This window comes from Cinclus cinclus, chromosome 5 (genome assembly GCF_963662255.1).
Source record: "Cinclus cinclus chromosome 5, bCinCin1.1, whole genome shotgun sequence".
Classification (NCBI taxonomy): Eukaryota; Metazoa; Chordata; class Aves; order Passeriformes; family Cinclidae; genus Cinclus; species Cinclus cinclus.
In genome coordinates, this window is record NC_085050.1 from 15,685,240 (window position 1) to 15,702,659 (window position 17,420).

A 17,420-nucleotide genomic window follows, 5' to 3' on the forward strand; every position below is an offset into this window, starting at 1 on the left:
CCTCTCTTGAGTGGTCTCGTCTTTAAGTGCTACTGCACTTTGAAGAACTGGTGCTAGTCCCCTCTTTTCTTGAAATTAATTTTGAGGCAAACCAGGAGCAAAACAAATCTACAAAAGCCTCTGGGCATGCCTTCCTGAGTAAGACTTCAGCTTTGCCTTCTTGCTGTTCTATTGTGCCTTACCACATGTGCAGGTTTTGTCACACATATACAGGCATTTCTTGGGAATGCTGGACTGAAAAGGCTTCCTTCAAGTCACCTCCTAGTCTGTGGATGTCTGCTGTGGATGTGGCTTCACTGATGTGTGTTCATAGAAAATTTACTTTGTCTAACTAGAGCCCCCTGGGGCTGGTGTGAGGCTGGAGTCCCTGCCCTCTGGGGAGAGGCTGAGGGAGCTGGGCTTGTTGAGCCTGTGAATATTGGGAGGATCCCCAGTAACCTGCAAGGAGTCCAGTAAAAAGATAAAATTGGGGTCTTTGTTGCTTATGGTGAAAGGATATAAAACCAATGGGTGAAAAAGGCAGTGGAACAGGTTAAAAACTGCTGCAACAGATTGCCTGTGCAGGTTCTGTCCTAGGAGTTTTTAAGACAGGCCTAGGTGTGAACGACTTCACAGCTGGCTGCATTTGAACAGGGTGTACAACTATGGACCTTCCTGATGTCCTTTTATGCCGGACCTACCCTGTGATCCTTTCAGGCCAAATACCTGAGCAGCAACTGGCACTGAATTTCCAGCCCCTCTGGGCACATTGCCTGTAAAGGGAATTCCCTATGAAGGAAAGGGTTTTCTGTGTAATACAAAATTTGATGTGTTCTTGTAAAATTGCTTTACCTTTCCAGGAGGGGTAGCTGCCTAATTGCAGGTTGGAAAAATCAGATGTGCACGGTCTCTCGAAGTTCACTGATAATCAAGGGTTCAGCGTAAGCAGCTGACCTCCTGAGAAAGGCACATGGTAGCAAGAATGCATCCGAAGGTGACAAGGAGCCAAGCCTGAACTTATCATCCTTACCGTGAAAAAAATTTCTATTTGGTATGCATCACTTCTTCTAGCTAAAATAATGCTGATTTTTTACTTTAATTCTATGTACTTAACTTCCCGCCTGCTTAATTAATGAATAAAATTTTAATTCCTAAAATATTTTATTTAAAACAGCTTCTTTGTTGCTCTGGACCAGTTACTGTGTGTCCTTCCCCTGTCTGCTGGCTAAACAACAGGGTGTCAAACGTGAACCACACTAGACCTAGACTTGATTGCCTAGTAAATAATGGTAAAATAGCAGTGGTCACTCATCAAACTTAGAGAAACCATGTATATTCCCACACTAATTTTTGTTTCTTAATGTTGCGATTCATGCTTCCTTGTGTATTCAGTCTTTTCAGCTTATGTACTAAAACAGCTTCTCTTGACAACAGCCCTTTGGCCAGTTGCTCTCCAGGTTGAAGGACAGCAGGGGCTGGTGAGCTTAGGTTATACCTGAAAACTCTCGAGTCAGCAGCCAACTAAGACTCAAAGGAATAAAATTATTATTATTATTAATACTGCTACTACTACTAATAATAATAAATAATAGTTGTTAACAAAAACCAGACTTCTGCTTGGAGCTGAGGGAGACATGTCTAAACTAGCAAGGTTCTGGTATTTACTGGGTCTTTGAAATCAGAAAATCCATGTGGCATCTCTTCCCATGAGCACACAAAATTCCAGTTATGTTGGCTCCAGTGCTTGTAAGATTCCTGTGATCCTCCTTACTGCCCTATAACCTATATCCTCCTTACTGATCCTTGTGCTTTGGTGGGGCTCCACAGAAGTCAACTTCAGTGCCTCTCCCCTGGGAAGTTAAATTCTCATTTTGGCTTTCTTTCCCACAGAATCAACGTGCATGGAACGGTTGAGATAGACAGAGATACAGTTGAGATACATAAAGACCTTCTAAACAGCTCAAAACAGGATGAAGTTTATTCTTTTAATCACATTCTGCACTTTTCATCATGTCCAATGTTTTAGAGACTCAATACCCTCTTGAGATCTCGTGACACCAGAATTCATAACAACTTCTATTTCAGTTATTGGATTGTACCTGCAAACCAACAAACCTCTATAAGGAGGAAGTGCATCTTCGTTTTTGTAAGGTGAATCCTTAAAACCTTTGTTTTGTATAATACAGTGTCTTCCAAGGAAATTTCCTTCTGGAAAATTAGTTCTTGTCAAGTGAAGGACAGACAACTCATCATGAATTAAGAAACCTCTACTCTAGCTACTGAATGTATGACTCCAGAAAAGAGAAGTATATTATATGGTTTTATTCTAACACTTTTTTATAGCTCTATTAATAATAAAGTTTTGATGAATGAAGTACATGAATCTTGCTAAGATCATTTAAGCATGGAATGTCTACAATGTGGTCAGCTACAACCATTTACTACTTCTTTGAGTAGAGATAAAATTTTGATTTTTACATTGAATTTCCAAAGTACACGGAAAAAATGAAATAGGAAGAGCATTTACATCCATTTTTAATTGGTGGCAGGCATAAATTCATAAAAACAAATGGGGAAGAAAGACCATTTAGCAGAAACCTCAAAAAGTGCAGATACAGATTTGTTGAATGACAATCTTTCATGAGATTCTCCAGCACACTTGGTCTTTCTTTTAGACATTAGGGTTATTAAACACTGTCACACAGTTCTCAAGGCAAGTGAAGATGAAATCATACTGCAGAAACAAACTGGTGCTTCCACACATTTCAATCCCTTGGTGAAGGAGATCCTCAGATAATTTACCTTTGTACTGCTTTGATTCGAGGTAGTCGGTCTCCACCTGTTACAGATTTGTTTGAATTATTACCATAAATCTTTACATGGTGACCTATGCCACAAATTACATAATATATTAACTTTCGTGCACAAAAATAAAATTGGGAAACCATAGTTAAATTTAAAGAACATAGAAAAATCACAATACTATTAAAGGGGAACATCCGATTCTGATAGAAATTTGTACTGCAAGAATTTCATGATGGTCAGCTCTGAAACTTCATATTTAGAAAAGTAAAAGTACATCAAACTGAATAATGCTAGTAGTATATAAAGCCAAATCACACAAGATAATTTCAAGATCAATGTAATAAATGCTTATTATTTAGCAGAAAAAAAAAATCAGGAACAATGTACAAAATAATAGTGCAAGAACAGCTGCAATCTATTTGCTCTCATCAGTTTTGAGATTTTGGTTAAAAACTTTACAGCTGGCGAGAGATGCTGCTGAAAAACTCAGATTCCACTCAGTGGGCTGATTAAGGCACATCTTTATGGACTTCAAATGTTCATTTTCTGTGTTCATGTCTATTGAATTCTGCGGCTCCGAGACTTTCACTTGTAGCGTGCTGTGAGAAAAAAAGTGAGGGTAGGAGAGGGAAAAAATGAGAAAAAGTTTAGTACACTTTCCTCTTGTCCTGCAAACAAGCTGATAAGAGGCAAGATGAGGTGGTGGCAGATTGTGTATTCTGTCAGGGATTTTTGTTGTTTTAGTGCAGTGTGTTCCAGCAGCACTGAGATTAGAACCCGACTGTGCTGTGCTGTGCTGTAGATTGGGTTTGTCTCTGTGGGGATGGCTGAGGCCCTGGCCATTGGCAGTGCCCATCCCAGGTCAGGCTCCTGCTCCTGCTGTTCCTTTGCAGGAGGGGCAGTAACAGCTGGCCTTGCTTCAATCATCTCCAGCTGACTACTGTAAAGGCACAGAGCAGGAACTGGGCAAGAGTTTGGGCTTGGTTTTATTGCTGTAGCAATACTAATTTAGTGCAGGAAGGACTCACATATAGCCAGTGTTTTGTTTTAAATCTAGGGAAAAAAAAAAGCAAGAAGGGAAATAAACCCAGTCCTTTGTGAGGATCACTGAGCAGACTAGGACAGATGTGTGGACTGAACCATCAAACAATTTGGGTAGGAAGACACCTTTAAAGGTCATCTACTCCAACCTCCCTGCAATGAGCAGACATCTTCACCTAGTCCAGGTGCTCAGAGCCCCATCCAAGCCCGATCCTGAATGTTTCCAAGGACAGGGCATCATCCAGCATGTCCAGCATCTGTCTGGACAACAGTGCTTCAGTGTTTCACCATCCTCATCATCAAAAATGTCTTCCTTAATATATAAAAGCACTCGGAAGACAATTTCAATTCTCTTTTCAGACCTCTTCATTCACTTTATTTTACTGTCTACCTCCTGCAGTGATTTGTCCTCCTGTGTATGATACATTGTTTCTCACCACCCCTTTCAAACTCTTTGAGAACTTCTAGAATGATAAAAAGTTGAAAATATTTCTGAGGTACTAAAAACAATGTTCTAAATCCTGTAATTAAGGGTAGGAGGTAATCATCATGATAAAACCTATCTGAACAGAGTTTCCTATCAAAGCGGTATTTAAGCAGCAAAAATATTTTTTACTTGCATTTCAGGAAAACAGGTTCATCACAGAACTCAGGTGCACATTCTGAAGGATTGACTGTGCTGTAGTGTCGTGCTCACATGGGTGCGCAGAGTACCTCAGGACAGTCAGTCAGTGTAGGACTATACCCTCAAACACTGGCTTGTGTTACTCAAATACCAAGGACTAACTTAGATTAAAATTTCTTATGTCACAGCAAAAGGGAAAGAGCAACAGCTAAAATAACAATTCACTGTCGCTTGTCACAGATATCAGAAAATGTCTTAATTTTTTTACATTTTAACATAAGTGTCCCTCAAGGCTGTGTGCTCCCTGACATGGCAGTGAAACAGAAGTTTCTCATTTACTAACACTAGTTCCCAACTTTCCAAACTGGTGCACTGCTCCCATGCCCCACATTTCCTCGTGTCATTATTCAGCCACTATCTTTTGCCTGATTTTGCCTTGTACCCTCTTCCTCTCGTGGCTCTAATCTTTTCATTCCTGCAGGAAAAGGAGTGCAGGTGTAGATGATGGACAGGACTTCAGTTGGCAAGGCTACCTTCATGAGTCGATAACTTCTTCAAATTTGAATCTTTGCCCTCAGAGTCAAAGGCTTTTCCTTATGACCGTGGGATCAAGTGCATATGGGAGATGGTGTTAAGGGTGACTTCTGCAGTTAGAAGCTTTCCCCACCCCTATGATTTTGTACTTTTCAGGCAAGGCCAGGTAGCAAAACAAAACTTTTAACAACTACCCAACAGCTAAATGAAGGCTAGGGCAGGAATGTTTTAGTTTGTTTTTATTTAAGGGTTGGGGTGGTTTTGGTTTTGTGGGCTTTTTTTTCTTTTTTTTTTTTTTTTTTTCTGGTGGTGGTGGTGGTTGCTATCTGAAAGGAACATAAATGCCTTGGGAATCAAGAAATTGCAAACTATGAAGTAATATATATACCTGCAAAATGCTTTCAAACCCAGCATTTCTACTGTCTTTAAAGCAGTAGACAGATAAACTGTGTTGAATGCTGGGCAAGTGCCAGACAGAAAAAGCCAAAGATTTGGGGTCTTTGTATGACCTGGCACATTCCTTCTGTAGATCAACTAGGAATTGTACCAAGCTGGTAAGGGCCATTTTCCAAACTACACTGCTGGTGATAACCTAGGATTTGGTGCAATTGTGGCCATCATTCCTTCTCATTTGCTTGGACTGCAAATGAAAATGCTGAGTGCCATTATAGTACCAAACAGCCCTTTCCAAGGACTCAGCTTTGTCAGGGACTGTCCTACTCTTCATCTTTTAGGTTTGTACAGGTTTCTGTAAAAGGTGAAATAGGCTGGACTGAATTTGCAAAATTAGAACTGGAGTATGTGTTGATAATTGACATGTGGTGATCCATTTACCTCTCAGAGAAGAACTCTAGGAAACTCAAGACTTTGTTTTTTAAATGAATGCTTAAGAACAGGAATAGAAAAATGTTTTGTCCCCAGTTCCTTGGTATGGAGGAACATGAACACAAAAAGTACTTTAATGTATTTGTTTAAACAAGAACCTAGTCTTTCATCTTGCTTTTCATTCCTTTACCTGTAGCAATTTTATTTTCCAGATGCTGATGTAACAAGGTAAAACATTAGTGTATTTCAATATTTTAAAACCAGAGAATGTAATTAAAGGGATAAAGTTAAACAGAAGCAGTTGAATTTTTCCAGTCAAACCCAATAGATTCTACTCCAAATTTTATTCCACTCTACCTGCACAGGCTCCACAGTGCATCAAGCATTCCTAGCAAAAGAAAATGTTACACACAACAACTCTCCTGTCAGGAATTGTGATTACAGCCCAGAAGCCATGGAGCCTATTTCAGGAGAGCCTGGAAGAGTATCCCCACTTTAGAGCCCCCTGGAGCTCTGCAGTACCCACACTCACACCAATAAGACCGATTTCCAATTAATGCCCTAAACAACAGGCACATACTGACCTTACATAATGGTCTCTAAAAAGGTTAGAATTTCCAATTCTGACACACCATGTGTTTATCATGCCAGCAATTATAATCTGTTTTGTATTTATTCACTTGGGACCAACTCAGTTAATCAGCTTCCATGCATGTGATCTGTGGCAGTCAGCTACAGGTGCTTCTGTGACGTGGAACATAAACTCCAGCTATCCAATAGCTCTGTTTTCGTTAGGCAATTTGAAGACAGGACAACAGTGCTAAAATCCCAGTGAAAAAGATGACAGCCATCTCATTTTTTTTCATAATTTGTGTGACAAATTAGTGAGATGTCTTGAAAATTCATCAGTTTTTCTTAATCTTTAATTACGCTGCCCTTTCCTAGCCTTTTTCTCTAAATAGTCTTGAAGTGCTGGTAACATATTTACTGCTTAATTGAAAAGATTTTATATTTCACCATGTATAATAACTGATCCATGTAATTGTTGTTTCTTCTCAGAAAGTAAACAGAAAAATAAAGGGATATAGAAACGTGACTATACTTTTTGGTCTGAAACAAGAGCAGTCTGAAGAAATGCCTTGGGAAGCCAAATTCAGCAGCCCCTCAGCAGGTGCTGTGCCATGGCTCTGTGCTAGGGGCCTGCTGAGTCTCAGGTTTGACTCCTCCCTAGAGCCGTGCGGAGCACAGAGGGGCGGCAGGCAGGGCACTGAGGGCACACACTGCCGGGTCAGTGCAAGCTGGGAATGCCCTCACACGCTCTGGGCTTTCTTTGGAAGCTGCTGCTCGCCAAAGCAGTGGGTCTGGAACAGTCAGTGAGGACTTCAGGATGGTATTGTGTGTCACTCCCAGTTCCCCCATCAGCATTACTGAATCACCTCTGACTTTACCACCTTTCAGCAGCGCTGCAGAAAGCATGGACTGCCTGTCTTTTTGTAACAAATCACCCCTGTGTTATTCTAACTCAGCAGCCAGGTCAGAGTAACACTGATGGTCTCTCAGGTCCTCTCTGGTCTCCTTGGCTGAGCAGAGAACCCTGTGTGTAGTTAAGTTTCCAGACCTGCTGGGGCCTAAAGGAATTATCTCTCCACACAAAAATTCCCTTCTATCGTTAAATAAAAAAGAATAAATAGCAAGGTTTGAACTCAACCTTCTACTAAAGCAAGCAATGAGTGGCCTCCCCATGCTTCTAAGCACGAAAGAAAACCTTGTTCTTTTCCACACTTCTGTTAAAACAGCCTGTATAAAACCTTTTATTTTTAATTCACATTTCTTTCTTTAGTTTTACCCAAATCATCATTTTAGTATTAGAAATACAGATTTTTAATAGCAGGATGGGAGAGCAACACCGGAAAAGTTGATGCTGCCAAGTACAAAAGGAAAATAATATTCTTTGAACTGCTTAATTTTGCTGCAGTTTGGAGACACATTCTTCTGGAAAAACAGGATATTTGACACCTGTTGTTGTATGAAAATTATAAAGTTTGAGAAAATCTGGCTAGCTCAAGTCCATATATTTGCTGAGTTAATCTGTCACAGCATGTCGAAAAAAAGTAGGGAAAAGAAAAAGTAGGAATGGGTAAAAATGTCTCTTATCTGTTAGGTCAGTCCCCAGCATTTCCCATCAGAGATTGCCGTAAATGCTGTGTGCTCGTGTGCTGTAAAACAGCTATGAAAGTATCACTGTAGGGCTATGTTTCTCAAAGTCTTTTGCAACACCTACAGGTAAAAACATATCCTTCCCCACTATTTGGGAGCAAGGTCAAACTGCTTTTTACCATCCTGTCTGACAGAAATTCTGCAAAATGCATTTCTCACACTACCAGCAGTGATTGCAGGCTGGTAGCTTGGAAAGCATAAGAGCATCTGTGGCACACAGCACTGACTCGAGGCTGTTACAGAAAGCTTTCAAAAACACAAAGCAGAAACAGTAAAACTTCAGCAGAATGTAAAGAAATGTTCTCTGTATAAACTCCACTCAAACAATTTCTCAAAAAAGGAACCAGTTGAACATGCTAGGTTAAAATCCACAACGGCAATCTACAATGACTACAGTAGCCTCAGTACGATTTCCAACAGAGACTGGTTTGGTAATGTAATATATATTAAAAAGAGGTAAACCAAGCATCCACAGCCTGACTGATTGTCTCTAAAATTTTAACTCATTTTTTTTCCACAATGTCAAAACCCTGCAGAAGAGAAATCTACAAAGAAAATTTTAAATGTCTCATTTCCATTTACTAACTGGATTCTCACTGTAATATGAAATAACATATTTCAACTGTTGTGGATGGAATCTCATTTGGGAATCAGAGAGAGAAAGAAATGCCCTGGAAATCAATCAAAGCAAGATGGGGAGATAAGCAATATTCAAGGAGTTTTAAAAGTTAGATGTAACAGTCGAATTTAACACAGCTGGAGTGCTAAGACAAACAAAACAGCACAGAATACCAGGACAGGAGTTGAACTGAATGGAGACAAAAAAAGACAGGGTGAGAAGTCAGAACCAGCCATAATCCCCGACTGAAATTATGGTGGAAAGTTTATTTTGGTCTTCAGACTAACTCAGAGTTGTTTTCTTTGGTTTGAGGAAAAAAAAAAGAAATATGAATGGAATACATACAAAATATATGAGAAAGGTAGCTAGAAGAGGCAACTAGGAATTTGTGAGTACTCTTGGCTTGTCAGTTAAAGAGCATTACTTACTGGTAGCTTTTTTCTGAATCTATATATTGAGACAACCACACACTGTTCAAGCTTCAAGTTTAACTTGCACAGAGACAAGCAGTAATATATAGCTATAGATAGCTATAGTATATATAGTATACAGCAGTACTGAGCAGCAGGTGGCTACATCTCAGGTAAACATTTGGCAAGTGGAATGGATGGCAACAGTTTCAGAGTGTAGTCACAGAAATAACATAACTTTCTCCCCAAAACCAGTTAGCCTCAGAAAATTACAAACAGATCACAGGCAACACAAAAAGTTTAAATTGCAATTTCATTTAAGAATTCAGGAACTAAAACTTTTTAAAAAATAAATTAATCAGGCTTCCACAGCCATAGAAGTACAGAGCTCCATTCTAATGGCTCCCCAAAATACAGGGCAGACTTGAACATACATTGACAAATTCAAATAGCTACAACATTCCTTCCCCCTTCTAAAGTTACAGTTTTTTAAAGCAGCCTGACTGAAAAGGTTATGTAGAACAGTGATCTTTTTGACAAGAATTGCCATTTTTGTGGTATTACAGACTCCCTAGCAGTCCACAGAAGGCACAGGGTTCTTCAAGAACAAGGAAGTAGAATATTAATGTAAGCTGTCACTGAAGTGGGCATGAAGAAGTCATAAAATTTTAGGGTGTAATTTACTAGTGATGATAGTATACAAACTGTTTAAGAGAAAAAATAATCCTATTATCTCAAATTGTTAACAGAATACCGTCTTAAAATATCTTGGGAACAAAAAGCAGCTAAGATTCTAACAGTTGAAAGGCAGCATCATTAATTTGATGATGAACATAATGAATTCTTAGCCTCTAGGCACCACCATGAAACAAGCCCTCCTCTGATCATCAGTTCCCTGAAAGAAAACTAATTTCTAGTTATTACTAGAAGGTAGCAGCATGCAAATAATTAAAACCCCTAAACACCTGTTGTGCAGATGAGCACTGTTGTATTTGACTTACAAACATACCATAACAGAAGAAAAGCTTTTGCTATTTTTTCCTGCCTAATAATAATTAAAAATGGTTTTGAATGAGGCACAGTAAGGTGAAGGTTGGAGGTTCAGAACAATGTGTGCTGCTGGTTCAGGCTGTTCTGAGGAAGCACAATGCCTCCATCTCAGTTCTGTGATGAATGCAGCTATGGAAGTCCTCTCATTTGAGCTCAAATCTTTAATCCATAACAGTTTTTTGACATTATAAATGCAATTATGTCATGCAGAGAGATCATCTTAGAAATACAATGAGACAGTCCCTGGGTGGTTTAAAACCCACCAGACTTCTGAATTAAGGAAGGTCAAACAGCAATTTGCAAATAAGTAATTTCCTATTCTGAGATTTCTACTACTTAAATGTAATTTAAAACCAGCTGTAAGTAGTAAACTGATAAATAGGAAATGTCAGCAACAAATATGATACACAAGAGAATTTATTCAAACACATATCTCAAGAACTTTAAACTAGAAAGACAGGTAACAAGAACCACCAAATTTTAAGAACTGGTACCGTAAGTATAACTCTTAAATACTCACTTTCATCGTAAATAAACTTCTTAAATTTTAAAAATAAATTATTCTTATTGAATGTTTTGAAAATTATGCTAAGTGCCCCAATAAAAACACTGAAGCCTAACTTTTAAGTAGTTTTTTTCTCCCTAGAATTTACCCTGCATTCAAAATGAAAGACTTTACACTTTGGCAAGAGAGCCCAATTTAAATAAGAATTTATTTTTAAAGAAAAATATTTTAAGTCATTCTACAAGCTTCTAGACAAGATGTTTTCAGCTAAGTTTCCATTCTATGTACAGGGAAATAATCCATTGTTTGGACTAAAATTTCAGTAGTTTGAAATACGACAGCTTTGAGGGCAGGCCTGTGTCAGTAAAATACCAAGTATAATTTGAGTATTTGTGAAATCCATACCTTAGGAAACAAGAACTTTTGACAAGATCTATGTGAAAAGAGTGACTTCCCTGATCATCTTAATTTTCATGTATTCATGTATTTTAGTATGAAATGTGAGAGCCTAATTATTCTAATTCCTAGCAGAATCATAATTTCGAAAATTCTACCCTGAGCTACAAAATGAAAACAAAGAATAAGAATACCTACATAAGACTTGCTTAGAAAACTTGACTGTAGTCACATTACTCACTGATGGCTTGACAACTGATATAAAACATCCCAAACCAAGCAGAAATTCAGACTTAGGCTTTTAAAAGTATTTTAAGACCTAAGTTAATTTTAAGGCCATTTCTACTGGTATGCATGAAGTAAGAGAAATAGGTCTAAAGTTGATCTTAACTGAAGAAAGATCTGCAATCAAAATAACTGCCCCACTTACAGATAAACCATGATAAAAGAAGCAGTTTCCTCTTATGGATGCCCAGAAGTGGAGACAGAAAGGAGCATGTGGCAGTAGGTGGAGAATGCAGAGTAGGTGAGTGGCACAGCCACTGAAAGCAAGTGTGAAACTCCTGCCTAAGTTTAATTTGTGGTAAGAAACAGTAAAGCTGAAAGCAGACATAAGTCAGGTGAGTTTCTGTTGTTGAAAAGACAAATCAAATAGTAAAATCTAGTCAGATTGATGAAACCAAAGAAAAGAATAGAGAAAAGGGCACATTGCCTCCATAAATCATGATGTTTCCCACTAAAGGTTTACTTCCTCTCGACACAGCAAAAGATACCATTATTTGTACTCCAAAGAAATTGAAGAATAATCTAAACAGCCTTTACTGATGTCTGGAACATAAGAGGAATCAGCATCAGAAAATGGTCCCCGTTCAGTCACAAAAAAATGAAAAGAAACAAAAATTGCTTGACCTATCCCACAAGAACAGAACGTGCAATTTGCCATGAATATGAATCTGTAGAAAACTGTAACTTATCTAGAGTTATAAAGCATGAAGAGCTGTTGGCCCAAAAGCATGGAGACAGCAAGATGAAATACGTTTAAATATGCTGACCTTGGGAAAAGACATATCTTTACACTTCAGGAAAAAAATTAAATCACCTGGTCATCAATATGAAAAAAATGCATTAAAAATCTGGTTTATCTTTTTACAAAAGACTTTCTATACCTGGGTTTGAAGAAATCTGTGACAAAAGCTGACTGACATTTTGCTCATGGTATTAAAAATCTCTTGGCAGGTGTACGGACCAGATAGAATGGACCAGCCAAAGTACACAATGAAAATCATGCAGTAAAAAAATCAAAACAGGACTAAAACTGAGCTGCACTCATTTTCTGCAGAATATCCTTTGGCACTCACAAACACACAGCTTGGGATAAAAGGAAAGCTGATGCACAATCTGAGAATCAGTTACGGTTTGGTACAAAAAGAGAGCAGAGTATGAAGGCAGGATGCAAAGAAATGTGGAACAACCAGGGTGTAACAGCTTGGCTGGTCTGAATCACGGCTCAGACGTGGGTCTGAATAAACAAAATTAATAACAGCAATGTTGTGAAATGAACAACAGCTCAGCAGGACCCTCCCTGGTGCTGCACCAGTGCAGGACAGGCACTTCTGGGACAAAGGCACGGGCAGCTGTCGTGGAACACAGATGAAGCACAAGTCAGTGCTGTACTACTGCAACACCACAAATAAGTGTCATGAGACACAAAAAGCACCAGGACAGCCAGCACAGGAAGAGACGGCCAATGGCAAAGGTGCAATTTTCACTACAGGAGCAGAGCTGATGTGCAATAACTTGACATCCCAATTGGGCTCATCACCCTCCTTGAAAAAGTGTGCACACCTTTCTAGAAAAAGGTACGAAACTGCAGGGAAAACATAGATCATCTGATTTATTAAGCGAGTAATTAACACAAAGGTTCATGAAAAATCACACACTGAGAATGAAATATAAAGTGAGCATTTAGATGAGAAAAGTCAGTCTGCTGAAAGCTAGCAATCCAACAATGGGAAAAAAGAAGTAACAGATGGAGGAGATATGAAAACGCTGGTTTTCATTGATGGCTTTCAAGATGATACCTCATGCATTGACTGAAAGGAGACAATGGAGAATGTGTCTCAGGAACAGCATTATTTTAACAAATTACACTGCAACCAATCAGAACATTCAGTCCTAACCTGGTTAGAACTGTGGAATATGTATTAATTATTACTCACAATAATTTCTATCTTTTATTTGACTAGCAGTGAAATAAGATTTACTTTTCTAGCTTTTCATAAAGCAGTATTTAAAAAACCCTTGTGAGCAACAAAGTAAAAAACTCCAATTAACTTCCCAATTGGTATCTCAATCAAGGTTCTACTTGCAGTTTTTCGAATAAGTGATTTTCTCTTAAAATCATTCCTTAGAAAGGTTCACAAGCAGCACATATCCCTATACATTCAGGTATAGGTCTACAAATCACACAATTTATACACACATTTTATATTTCTATATAAATATATTTGGTAAAACCCTGATTTCCAAATAATTTCCTCTGATTTCTTTTAAAATATCTAATAAAATCTTTAAATAACTATGAAGCAAACATGGGTAATGAGGACTCCATAGATTTTCTTTATCTACATCACACACCCAAAACCACCATCATGTTTGACATGACATTGAACACAGGATGCACGACACTGCCCTGACTGTCACCAAAGGCAAACCCCCCAAGCTGTGATGCTGTAGTGGGGTGTGCAGGATAATATTGCAAAATGCTGCTCTTAAAATATTAGGCTTCTCATATACAGCAATTTCCTTTCAGATACATCCATCTATTCAGTTGTTTATCACTATAAAAAACTGTCTAAAAAATAATTAGAACCTGAAGGTTGTCAACAGCTTTCAGAAACACAGAGCATTCTGTGACACCCAAGATTCAAGGACATTTTAGAAAGCCTTTCCTTTCCATGTTGACCACAGGAAACATTGGAGAGAAAAAGGCTTTTGATAAGAAAATACTGTCCTTAAAATATGACAAAAATACTATTTGTATTAAATTAATATCCAGTTATTGATTAACAAAAACATTTCTATCAGTCTCAAAGGTTGTTTAAACAATATCCTTAAGGCACAACTGTGCAATTATAGGAAAATTAAAGGACACTGCAAGCAAAAGGATGAACAGTGAATAAATGTGGCATTATATTTGGCTCAAAAATCTGAGAAAGATTTCAAACCATCAAGGGTCAGACTAAAACTATCCTTTGATGAGTGAAGGATGAATTAGGAAAGGAAAATCTACCCAAGAATACATACAAACAACAACCAGTCATCTCACACAATTTTAAATTTCCCCCTTTGATTCTGGACCAGAATCCACACTTTTTGGATGTAATTAACTGAAGATTCCAGTAAAAGACACTTTACAAAGATGTGGTGAAAGTAAAAAGGCTGCACTAGCTTTAGCATACAAACAATAGAGAAATAGTGCACAGGCCTCTATGAATTAAAGCATCTCTCTTGAACTATTTTCAACACCAAAATGTGGAATTGTCTCAGCAAAATTAATCTGCTCTGGTCATGGTCAGACTACATAAATACTTAATTCACAGGTTACATCTTCACAGGCTCTGTTGATTCCCTCCTTTTCTAACAGCAACAGAAGCTCTGTTTCAAGGCCATAAACTCTCAACAGAAGAGAGGATTTAAAAAAGGATATGTACTTGACAGATTTTCAAAAGCACTGTGCAGGCCTTGGAAAGCTGCTATTTTCTCTTCTAGAAAAAGGCTTACAAAGAAAGACAGAAGATTGTCTATATTTATTTAGTATTACCAGTCCCCTAAAGAAAGCTGAAAAATGTAGCCATTTCCTCAGGACTGAGGACAAATAGGAAAATATGACTACGAGTTTCTTAGTTTTTGAAGAAGTAAAATTAAAAACAGACAACAAAACAATACCGAATAAAATTATGTAAAAAGCACCCCAGCTTAAGTACAGAAGTGGGTATATAAATCCTACACAAATGATTAATGATCATGGCACTAAACAGCAGAAAACTACATATCCTAGCAGGTAAAGAAATTAGAAGACCTCAGAACCAAGTTATTTTAAAAAGTCCATTATTCTAAGAAGCAAGAGTAAAAGTCCTTAGCTCAGAAGCTTCAAAAGAAGATGAGTAGCAGCATACTCTAAGGTAATTTGCAAATAACTGCAGCTTAAAACCAAACGGCACCCAAAACCTACACACCCCGCATTAGATGACATGATGTGAGAAAAAGAAAAGGAAAGAAGAGTACGTCATTTGGCAAGTAGAATTCCAGAGTGTAAAACAAAATGGAGCATTAGACTGTGGCATGGGAGCTGCTGTTATTCCATCATGGGGAATGAGGCAGAGACCATTAAGTTCTTTAAATGAGTAAGGATTTATTACACAGGTATAGTCAACTATATATCAAGTGTACCTTTCTGCTTTTACACTTCTGCATTAAAAACAGCCCACTTACATTCATTCATTTAATACTCTTCTCATACTTCTATTAATGCTCTTACTTAGGTTTATGTCTGCCTGTGAAAAGGTAGCTTCTTGTCTGGCAACTACAGGTATGAAAATTTCTATCTGCTTGCTCTGCATCACAGGTGAAACTTATTTTAGAGCCAAGTAACCCTCTGATGAAAAACCTTTGTCAAAGGAGCCTTCTTAAAATCAAGAGATTTAATGACTGTTACAGTATGTCTCCTCTGCACTTTTCCTAAGCTAGTATTTTAAATTTTGTCACTCATTGGGAGTGTAAAATGTGGTCCTTCATGAAAGCTGAACAACTTGCTAAAACCAATCTTGTTTGTCACTAGCTCATTCACAATAGTAGGGAATTTCTAGTATTATCATTACTGGATTGCACTACCTTGAGACAAATAAGTAGCAACACTGGAATATTGAAGCCATACTAACACGGATGTGTAAAAAAGAATTCACAGAATTTTCTCTTCCAATTTTTAGCAAACTTAGAGTAATGGAAGTTTAGTTTAAGAAAATGTTTGTCTGTAATATAAATACAGATATTATTTTATGTGCACAATGAAGAGACCAATTAGACTCACAAAACCAAAGTTTTCATAGTTACGATTCTTCACTTTTGCAGCCAACTTTGAAATCACTATAAAAATTAGCTAATTCACTTTTCAAGTACAGCACTAACTTGATTTCATTAAGGTAGAATTTAAAAACCACATTCAAACATAATAAAAAAATTAAAATTCAGAAGTCACATTCTCTGCCAACAAATCCAATAGATCTAAAACTCCAGAATATTTGAATAAAATCCAAAATGTAAGGGCAAAAATGAAAAAGTTCATGTTAGATTAAAATATCCTAACTTTAAGTGATAGAAATTGATTTTTAAAAGCTTTTGTATGCAAACTGATGTGCAGGGCAAGTGCACAGGTCTGTGACGTCAGCTCTGCCTGCTACTGTAGAAGGTTCACAGTCTCTTTTCCATCTGTATGAAGTCCATATCCCCTGAAGCAGATTTTTAAAATCTTCAGTATGTTATCATAAAATTGAGTATTTTATGTGTCCTGGTTTTATCATTGGATTAATAGATTTTTGTATTTTAGCTTGGCTTTTTTGAAACCTTTTGCCCAAGTCCAAAGAATGTGAATGTGACCTTCAGTGTTACAAGTAAACTACTCTAGTGAAAAAAAAATAAATGCTCTCCTAAAAACACGCTTATGTAATTTTCTTTACACAACGGAGAATAATAGTGTTTCAGCTTTGCTAAAGAAATTGAAATTGCCAGAAGATGGATTTAGAGCAAAAGGGAGCTGCTCCTCAACACATGAAATGCATCGTGGAAGCAACAGCTCAGAAGTAGCAACAAACATCAAATGCACCAATGTATCTACCAGCCACCTTATCTTGAATACAACAGGCAATGAGAAAAAACAATTACTCTTTTCTGTTGCTGCACTGAGTCCATGGCTAGTTCTGGTTGCTGGACACTACCTTGAGCTGTAAAAATTCAATTGTTTATTCCTGCTTGCACATGGTAATGACAATCAAGTGTACATAAAAATTTGGTAACAACATTCTGCGCACCTGACACAATGTTTCACACAAAAAAGCATCACAACATCTCTCTCTTTGAAGAACATTTGATAAGACCCCAAGATCCACAAAAGCTGAAGAAAAACTTCAAATACTGACCATAAATGTATCTATAACAACATTTCAATCATGACAACAGAACAATGATATAATTTATGATATCACATAAACAAAAATACAATCCAAAGAACATATGAACAAAACACGATGTTTTCATGTGCATTAAATTTCCAGATGCAGGAATTATGTTTGAAATCACATGCATGCACAGCTAGAAATCATGTTGCTTCTTTTTAGGGAATAGCTATATTAGACTAAA

At 37.6% G+C, this 17,420-nt stretch overlaps 1 protein-coding gene across 1 annotated transcript in view; it reads right to left on the reverse strand.

Annotated features, from left to right (window-relative positions):
* Positions 1 to 3,199: 3,199 nt before the first annotated feature.
* LCORL (ligand dependent nuclear receptor corepressor like) overlaps positions 3,200 to 17,420 on the reverse strand; it is a 79,733-nt gene continuing 65,512 nt past the window's right edge. Inside the window, exon 7 of the mRNA XM_062493412.1 lies at positions 3,200 to 3,383. Within this exon, the coding sequence (XP_062349396.1) occupies positions 3,200 to 3,383 (184 nt within the window). The remainder of the gene's footprint in view (positions 3,384 to 17,420) is intronic.